General features: G+C 45.1%; 1 protein-coding gene across 1 annotated transcript; it reads right to left on the bottom strand.

Moving 5' to 3' along the window:
• Positions 1–2,361: 2,361 nt before the first annotated feature.
• LOC133949172 (zinc finger MYM-type protein 1-like) lies at positions 2,362–8,000 on the bottom strand. Its single transcript, XM_062383374.1, has 4 exons — positions 6,030–8,000; positions 5,814–5,916; positions 5,282–5,444; positions 2,362–2,528 (listed from the first exon to the last, which is right to left on the bottom strand). Exons 1-4 carry the CDS (start codon positions 7,523–7,525, stop codon positions 2,362–2,364), a joined length of 1,929 nt encoding a protein of 642 aa, XP_062239358.1. The 5' UTR covers positions 7,526–8,000.
• Positions 8,001–9,939: the final 1,939 nt, after the last annotated feature.

The raw sequence follows: 9,939 nt of genomic DNA, 5'->3' as shown, positions 1-9,939 counted from the left end.
CACACCAAGATGTAATGTGTTTATCCTTGACACAAAGGACACGTTTCCACTAAAATTCATGGAAATTTCTCTTGTAGTTTCAGTTATCTTGCTAACAAACAAACATGTGGTAGTATTATTATGTAATGCCGTACAGTATCTGGCATTTCTTCAAATGTGTCGTCTTTACGAGCCAACATGAATCTATTAGGAGATCTTTAGGTTACTTTCGTAACCCCGGTTCTCTGAGTAGCATGAGTGAGATGTCTCACTATGGGATACGCCCCTCGCGCGTATTCACAGAAGCACTTATTCCAATTTGCAGGTAATATCAGCCGTGCTGATAAAAAACGCCAGGCTCTTATCCAGATAGACCCCAGCTCCTCCGTGAGGATGCTGCTGCAGCTCCACAGCAGAACGCTGCCTCGAAGGTGACAAGTCACTTCTGTACACCCAGAACATGCTGCACTGCCGTGTTTTGTTTCTCATTCTTCACCAAAAACATCCATCATTCCAGCTTCAAGCAAAACTATAACTCATAATGACTGTGTCGGGAGGGATACTGGAAACCAGACCTGCAGAGGAAAGCAAGGAAGGAGGGAGGGAGTTGAAGGAAAGATGGAGAGAGAGAGAGAGAGAGAGATTGTGTTCTCATGTACAGGTAAGGGAGAGCTGGAAGGAGAGCAGGAACAGGGAAGGAAAGAATGGATGGATGGAGAAAGAGAGGGGAGGACGTGTTGGGACTTCAGATGGTGCCAGTCGGCAGCCGATGGAAGCGAGTGCTGATTTGTCGACACGGCCCTGCATTCCTGTCTACCCGTGAGCGTGGGGAATAAGGGAATTGAGGGAGAGGAGAGGAGAGGAAAAGGAGAAGGGAGCTAGAGGCTTTGAATATGTTCTGTGAAAGCAGCTGTCAGACAGCGCCTAGCAACACCGTTTATGGAGGATTCTAAGCTGCATTTATCATAATTACAGCAAAATATCTCAGTCTTTTTAGTCCACATGAGCTTATAAAGCACAACAGGACCATAACTAGGGGCAGTTAGGAGAACGATAGAGAGCGTATCGTCTTTGTTAACACCTATGTCACTGTGCGGCTTGTTAAATACATATTCCAGGGAGGTATCGAGACTCTGCTCCAGGCTTCACCGATGCAGTTTTCAATTTTTGAGCTCCATATCATTTAATTTTTTTTAAATGTATTCTTGTCAGAAGGTTTCAAACGTTTGCTCAGGGTTACTGTACTTTTACTTTCTTTTGTTTTAAACTTTGCATTCGCTTGCTATATCGTTTTTACACCATCAATTAATACATGTGAGTAAAGCTCATTATCGTTTCCGTAACATCATTCCTCATAAACAGCCGGGACTCCATCCTAATTGAATCCAGAGCTTCATCAGGTTCACCCTGTCGATGGCCCTGTCCAATCAATGCTCTGTCGTCCGCGTCAAACTCGGAGGCCCCGCCCATTCAGGAAGTCTGACAGACTCAGATGCCAATCAGAGCGACGGCTGGCCAGTGGGCTCCTCAACAGTCCTCCTAATGTAATTAGAGCCTGTTGATGTGCACTGATGATAACTCACCTATATCTCAGCCTCCATCAGCACTCACTGCACAGAGGACTGGCAGTGTGCGTGAGTGTGTGTCTGTGTGTCTGTGGAGGTTTACAGTGTGCGCTTTGACCTTACTTGGAAGCTACAAGGACTATTTGAGTGCTGCACTCCCTCAAGGACTCTGTCGCTCCTCGCTCTCTCTGCAGTGCAGTTCCACCAGCAACCAAAGACACAATGCAGAGATTATTATTCCTGTATTGAAAACATTCTGGAGGGACCTGACTCCGCGCCCGTGTGTGTGTTTAGAAAAATGAGTGCGTTTGAACCCCTCTTCTGCCGAGGAGGATTAGCGAGTCTCAGAAGTGTGCGAGGAAAAGAGGAGGAGTGGCGAAAAATGAAAGAGATTGAGCGGGAAGAGGGGACAGGCAGATGTCAGCTATTTCTCTCAAATCCAGAGGGGTTGTCCAGTTGGATCATTGCCTCGACCCCTTCTTTGAAATGCTCTGACTCACTGCAGGAGAGTGAAGAGGGGAGACGGAGACATAGACGGCCAGCTCGCAGGAAAGTCAGAAAAGATGTGACACAGAAAATGGGTTTATTCTTGACACACTTATACTAGATCAGTGATTCATATGCTCGGCCATGATTCTGTCATCCAGTGTCTTTTCAGGACATGTGCTGTTTGTATTGTATCCCACCCCCATTCTGTACAGCTGTCTCCCGCTGTTGTCGTGCGATTGTGTGGACAAGGATCTGATACACAAAGAGTCACTTGATCATCCTTTCGTCCAGTGCTGGGGGGTGGGGGGGGGGGGACACGAGCAAACATCTACGCTATCCCACACCCCCTTCGCAGCTCATCCAGCACAGGGATCCTGAAACGTAGGGATCGCCTCTCATGCTGCAACGAGGACATGATCCCTTTCTGGCTTCCCACCTTCAGAACACGGATGTTGTGTTTGGCGAGGCATCCGGCCAAGCCGAAGACACTCTTATCTGAATTCCCCACTGAGGAAAAAACCTTCAACCCTTAATCACGCTGCTCCCCGCCAATGCCAGACTCTTGCAGGAAGAATTTAAAAGCGTTGGCAAGGAATCGTCGTAAACGTTGCCATTTAACGTAACCTGGGGCTTTCGAGAGTCATGAACATCATCATTCTGTTTAGTGAATATATCGCCTCCATTTGAAAGCCACTTATGCAGTATAATCATAGTTAGCACATGTAGTAAGACATAATTCCTCCCCAACATAGGGAATTCATGTGTTTGGTATAAACCGATTTCCTTTAAAGATGTCAGGTACAGATTTCTGTTTCAGTTCTAGCTTAAATAATTAAAAATAACATGTTGCTGCTTGTAAACACTGGGTTTGTAGAACATCATGTCTCTCAGTTGTTTTTTTGTCATTCATATGACATGGAGCCGGTTGACGGTACAATCCTCAGGCTTTTTTTGTAATATCAACAGCTCCGCGGTGGATTAGACCTCCTAACCCCGATCTAGACGGGGTATCTGGTGACAGTAATCCATGCTGCTAATCCACGACTTGATGTAAACACCAAGGACACCCCGCCTTCTCTCTCTCGCTCTCTCTCTCTCTCCTCTCTGTCCTTCCTTTTTCTTCTCCACTGCCGTCTTTCCTGAGAGAGACGAGTGCACCATCTGTTTTGCGCACCAGCAGGGGTTAGCTCAGGCGGATAGGTGTGTTAAACCCGATAACTCCATCATTATTTAAGTTGTTGTTTGTTCACAGGTGTGTGTGCGTGTAAATAAAAGGGCTTTGCTTTATTATAATGGAATTCAGCCTCATTGTTGTTTCTCAATATCCCAGAATATTTTTGAAGCTGCTTCTAAACATAATAGTTCTTATAATGAAATGAAATGTTTGCAACGATACTCTGAAAGGCCATTGGATTCAAACCAAGACCGTGATGCCAATTTCTGCAGCCTCATGAGTCACAGATTATCACGGAGGAGGAGGATGAGCTCCATGTTCCACAGAGCTGCTGCAAATCAAATGTTTGGTGACACTTCAGATTTTCCGTCTGACGATTTGACAAGATGCTTGCAGTTTGATAAATATGCTGTGCTGCTCTAAATTGGAGAAGGAGCACCGCTGCTTGAAACCAACGGTGTTGAACAGCACTGCGTCCCAATAGAGGTGAATCATGTCATTTCAGATTTACAGCTCTTTAATCTGTATATTTAGATCAGTGTCATGTGCATCAGATTGACCTCAGTGATGGAAACAAAGTTCAAATGTCCTGCATGTGTTTGGATTTAGTTGAGCCCCCCCCCTCTTGTAGCCACCAGCAAGCTGCAAAATCCTCGGGTTGCTTTCCTAGTTTAATTTGGTTGTGGCAGTGGAAAGGAGTGGGGGGGGGGCATAATGTGGACTGCGCCAAGGTAAAATGCCAGTTTGTGTGTGTGTGTGTGTGCTCGGGGACATTCCTGCTCTGTATGCTTGTGGCGTTTTGTGTGTATTTTATGCCGAGGTGTCACGTTGGAGTGTGTTTTGCTGTTTTGTGGTCTGCGTGGTGTGTGTGTGTGTGTGTGTGTGTGTGTGTTGGGATTTGTGATTATGCTGGCCGAATGCAGGGACACTGTTTTGCTCCAGTCCCAGTGTGTGGCTGCGATGCAGAGTGACGCTTACTCCTCTGATCAGTGCCAGAGCTCAGCAGGGGACGGGGGTGGGAGGAGGTTTTTGGGAGGAGGAGGGGATCCACCACTACTCTCAGTACATCCACTGATCTGGGACACACATCTCTGCCTGCTTGTCTTCTCTTTCTTCATCTCTCTCTCTCTCTCCCCCTGTCCGTCTTTTGCATTTGTCTGGCTCCCTCCCTCACTTTTGTTTTGCACTGAAACTCCTGCTCGTACACACAGTATACTTATCTAATACTACAACATGGCTACTACCCATTCACATACTACAGCGTTCCAATCATTGGAGCGTTTATTTCTCGGGGATGGAAGGACGCATGATTCGTCCACATTTTAAAGCAGCCTTCAAACTGGGACAGCCTCGTGGCCAGTGGCGGCTGGTGACATTTTTTTTGGGGGGGGCGCACTTGGGCGGTGCGGTTTAAATAGCCCACCGCAATGAGAAAAAAAAACTGAGGTTTTGATTAGAATATTAAAAAAAACATAGCTTTATTTCAATAACATACAGTGCTCAACACTAGTATCCAACAACAATAACAATAACCTGTTACTTTGGGCATGACAGTTCAGAGCAGAATGGTAGGGACATAGGTAAGAGACATTGGGTAGGGTTTCAGAGATGAACAGAATAAAAAAGGTGCCCACACCCTCACACGAAAGAGGTTTAGAGCAGAAGAGACATAACATTTTACATTTGTTGTTTGTCAAGAGTAGGCCCTACTACTTGTAAAGAAACTTAGCCCTCCTCTCTTTCAAGCTGGCAAATCTCTCTATCACCTTCTGGTTAAAGTCAATCATGTCTGTGACAAGCCTTTTTTCCATTGAGAGCATGGCTAAGGCATTCAGTCTGTCCTGAGTCATTGTGTTCCTGAGAAAGGTTTTAACCCTTTTCAGTGTTGAAAAACACCTCTCAGCCTCAGCAGTGGCCATGGGAGTTGTGATGATGATTTTAAGCAGTGTTTCTGTCTCTGAAAATACCTCAGAAAGGTTATTGTCTTTGAACAACTGGTAAAGATCCACAGCACCACGACAGGTTCGGAATTCTTCTGAGCCATAGATGAGGGTAAGCTCTGTCTTCAGCCTACTTCCATCGAGCACAGGATAGGCCTTCAATGTTGTGGCCAGAGCAACTTCAGGGAATGCATCGAGGTAGTGGTCAAACTGGGGGCTGTCCAGTAAGGTGGCACTGATGAGGTGGTCCTTGAAGGCAAAGCGTTCCTTGGTGTGTCCAAGTATGGTGTCGCATACCTACAGATAAATATAGAGAGAGACAGACAGATAAGGTGTGGGGCATTTAGATGCTAATAACCTTTGACTTCAACCATCTTGTCCTGGCTGCAGACAAAAGCCAACAATCAGAGTCTAACAGCTCTGGCTCTAGACACACAAAAGCCAGGAACTAGCCTGGTGCTATGAAACACACACACCCCCACTCCATGACACACAAAAGCCAGGAATTAGGTCTCATGGCTCATCAACATTTCGAATTGGTATTTTAGATAAAGTATAGTCTGATATGATATCCACACAAATCTCACAATTTCCAACATGTGTTCTGCTGTGGGAAAGACAAAACATTGAACTTTAACACAGGCATCTGCTGATTTTGACACTCACCTCTGTGGCAATCCATTTAAGCTCATCTTGATCGATAGCCCGGCGCTTCCTCGGCTGCTCAGAGCCACTCCTGTGCTCCACCACCATTGCATGGACTGAATCTCTGTAAATAAAAATAATAATAATTTAAATATCACATTTGTCTTATTACTATGGTTAATGTAAAATAAGAATGTTATGACTAAGCTTACAGAATAATAACAATAATGAAATTACCTGATTTTTTGTATGTCCTCTTGGAACTGCTGGATGCAGCGATTTATATAGACTGAATCTATGTTTCTGTTCTGGAGCTTGGCATAGAGAATGTCCACGTGTGGCATTATCCGATGAAACAGTTTAAGGAAGAAGTTGAAATCAGGATCCTCCAGTAGCCTGATGTGGCCTCCTGCTTCGTGGCTGGTCTTGTCATCAAAGCCATCTGATGCTCGAATTCTTTCAAAGCAGTCAATGAGGTCATCTCTGTGCTCAAACACAGTATTGACGGCACGGCTGTGAAAGTTCCACCTCACATTGCTGGCCGTTGGCAGTCTACGGGCCACTGTTTTATCAAGGACAACGGTCCGCTTCGGGGATCTTGAAAAGAACGCAGCTAATCCACCCAAGTCAGAAAAAAAGTTCTTGACTTTAACAATGTGAGAGGTGGCCTGTTGCATTATAAGATTGAGCTGATGGGCATAGCAGTGGATATAGTGGGCAGTTGGGTAGTCGTCCTGGATTCTCTTCTGAACACCTGAAGAGGTACCCCTCATTACACTGGCACCGTCATATGCCTGGCAGATGAGTTTAACTTTCTGCTCACCTGGGAGGATGGCAGCAAGGCGTTCTTTTAATGCCATGGCAATGGTCGCTGCTGTAGCTGACTGCAGAGGGATGAACTCAAAGAATCTTTCCTCCAGGTTAGCACCATTTAAGTAGCGAAGCACAAGCACAAGCTGGGTTTGTGTGCTAATATCCGTGGTCTCATCTGCTTGGATCGATAGAAAATCGCTGCTTTGAATCTCGCTTATGATCTTTTCCCTAACAACAGCCAGCATACAGTCAAGAAGTTCATTCTGGACCGTTTTGGATGTTCCCTTGAACACAGTCGCGCTGTCGAGATGGTCTTTCAGTGCACCGTCGAGTGAGGCAACAACGTCCACCAAGCCACGAAATATCCCTGGGTTATCAGAGCTCTCGCTCTCATCATGACCACGCAGTGCCAACTCAAATGCACCACAGAACTTAATACAGTCTATAATTCTTGAGAGAATGTGCCTGTTCTTCCTTACTTCCTCATTGTGTTTACGGATGCCAATTCGGTACCCTTCGTCGAGCTGTTCCGCTATACTCAGTCTCCCAAAGAGACTTAGCTTCATGCTGTTAGTGAGATGGCAGCGAGACGATTCGTGTTTCTTGCATTTCTGGGTGAAGTGCTTTAGATCCCTCATCCCCGTTGTAGTCCAGAGTATTTCAGTCCCAGTACATTGGAACAACAAGCAGGGGAAACAAAAAAACGCATTACTCACTGCACAGCCCGCTAACCAGCTCCGGTTAGCATAAAGGCTGGAGGAGAAGCTCCGCTTGTAGGTTCTTCCGCGGTCAGTGCTTATCTGTTCAAGTTTTAAATCCGGACGGTCAGGTCCCATTTCTTTTAGTTTCTTTTTATCGACATCCGATCGTCGATTGAATGGTGTTCTGTGAATAGCTACAATAGAGTTTTCATTCGCCATACTCTCAGATTAAAACAAGTATCTGCTAAGTGCTAACTATGCTGCACCTTTAGATATGTGATGTGAGGGAATCACAAAAGGTCTCTGATTGGACAGTCCTGTTAGAAACCCTTTCATTGGCTGTGGGCGCAAGGTACGTGCGCCCATGGCTCGAACTGTCATCCGCCAATGAGAACTGTCCTTGCTCAAATGTTCCTGCCCCTTTTTTTGGCTTCCATAGACTTCCACTTGACCGGCGCCCACAGGGAGGAGTGGCTTCTCTCTCAGTGACGTTATCGTATGTTATCATTCAACGAATGGCAATATATTATATTTGGTCACATTTAAGTGGTTTTTGACAGGGGCTTACGGTCTCCGGCACACATTTAACGCTTTAAAACAGTACATTTCTTATTAAATTATTTGATATATAATGTTTTTTGACATGTCATTTTTTTTTTTTTTTTTTTTTCATCTCAAAATTGTAGGGTGGGCGGCGCCCCAGCGCCCTGTATTGACGCACCGCCACTGCTCGTGGCTCCACTGTGACATAATATTTCCTAGAATGCAGCCTTAGAGGGACGCTGCCCCCGAGTTGAGACACATTTGTTGTCCTGTCTTTTGAGCCTCACCTCCCCATTGTGCCTCTGTTTTCATGCAGTTGTCTTAATTGTCGTCTTCCACACAGCGACTGTCATTCTTTCACACCCCCCCTCCCCCCCGCTGTGACAGATTACCACCGATAAGTGTGGAAAAAGCCATATTTTTTTCTTTATGAATATAAAGGATTATGTGTAATTACTCTACTTCTTACCCACTCATAATCTGCTAATCCCATTTGACTCGTAGTGTTTTATGAATGTGATAGGTATTTTTGAATATCTTTCCGCACAGTGAGGAGTTAAGCTGTTTACCCAGCACTTTGACAGTTTCTTCGTTTCCCGAGTCGTTCCTTCAACACTCTAAATAGAGATTATTATGTCGAGACTCGTTTTGTTTGTCGTCTCCTCCGATTGTTCCGTCTGGCCTTGGCTCACCACTACACGATCATAGCCAAAGCAAAATGGCTCCTGACATTTCCATAATAGCTTCGCCTAATACCGTTGTCCCTGAAATTAGCTTTGCTGCATCAAAATACTTGAGCTGAGAACGGGGCCATTTCGAGTCGCTGATCTTTGAACTTGTCGATGTTTGTGGGTTTAATGCTCGTGTGAGAAACGCCAGAGAAAAACTGTCATCTGCTTTATGGTTTGAAGGGGGGGGCAGTTTATCCATGAGCCATCACATGTCTGGTGTGAAGCCATGTCGATGCCACGTCAGCTGATGGAGCTCAGGCAGGACCTAATCAATCTCTTCCCTTTTCTTTTCTATCTCATCCTCTTGTCCTCTTTCTTCTCCTCTTCCTCTTTCTGTCTTCTTCGTTTCCTCTTTCTCTCCTCACTTCCTCCTCCTCTCCTTTCTTGTTTCCATCTCTTCTCCTCTCCTCTTCCTATTTCTCTCCTCTACTCTACCTCTTTTTCTCTTCTCCTCCTCCTCTTCTTCCACCTCTCCTTTTCCTCTTCCTCTTCCTCTTCCTCTCCTTCATTTCTTCCTCCCTTCTTCTTTTCTTCATATTTTCTCACTCCTGTCCTGTCCTCTCCTCTCCTCTCTCTCTATTTGAGGGAGTCACACATTTATAAATGTAAATGCAGTTTCACAGTCTCAGTTTCCTGGCTGGCTGCTGACAGCCCTTAAAGAAGAAAAAAAAGAACGAAACAGGAAAACATCCCAATTATTTCCTAAATGCTGAGGTAATAGTCAGTGACTCAGTCTCACAGAAGGAGATAATACACACTGTGGTGTTTATGCCCACAGTTCCAGTGATGTGATGGAAGTGCTGTGCTAATCATGAATTCATTAGCACTCTTTGATGTCTACAGGGCTGTGAATATGTGATTGTGTATGTGTTTCATTAAAGTATATCTGTCATCTCACAGGTCCGAGGTCACACACACACATGCACACACACACACACACACACACACACAGATCTACTGTATCTGCAGGCCAGTTTGTGGACGTTACAAACTTTCTCTATTCGATCGAAACTGTTTGTCAAAGCAAGCAAGAATAAGATGGAGAAACTGTTAAGTCAACATCACTATAAGTAGTTTTACTCCTTTTTTGCACTTGTTCTCCAACATCATCCCTTTCTATTTTTCACCAGTGTCACTTCATTGTGATTTGCATATGTAAGAGTAGCTGCGGACAAGGGCTTGTACTAATTTCACATACCAGGATGAAGATTAGCTATATGCTGGAATAATCAGACCAGTGGGGACCAAAATACCAGACCCCACAAATTGATATGGCTCTTTGTAGGTAAGAGGCGAGGAGCTGCTTTATAGGTCCCTTCAAAGATACGAGTACAAGGCTGTCTGTGTGTGTGTCTGCGT

The sequence above is a fragment of the Platichthys flesus genome, chromosome 23 (assembly GCF_949316205.1).
Source record: "Platichthys flesus chromosome 23, fPlaFle2.1, whole genome shotgun sequence".
Taxonomy (NCBI): Eukaryota; Metazoa; Chordata; class Actinopteri; order Pleuronectiformes; family Pleuronectidae; genus Platichthys; species Platichthys flesus.
The sequence above is the reverse complement of the archived record's forward strand: the minus strand, read 5'-3'. Positions and strand labels throughout refer to the sequence as shown.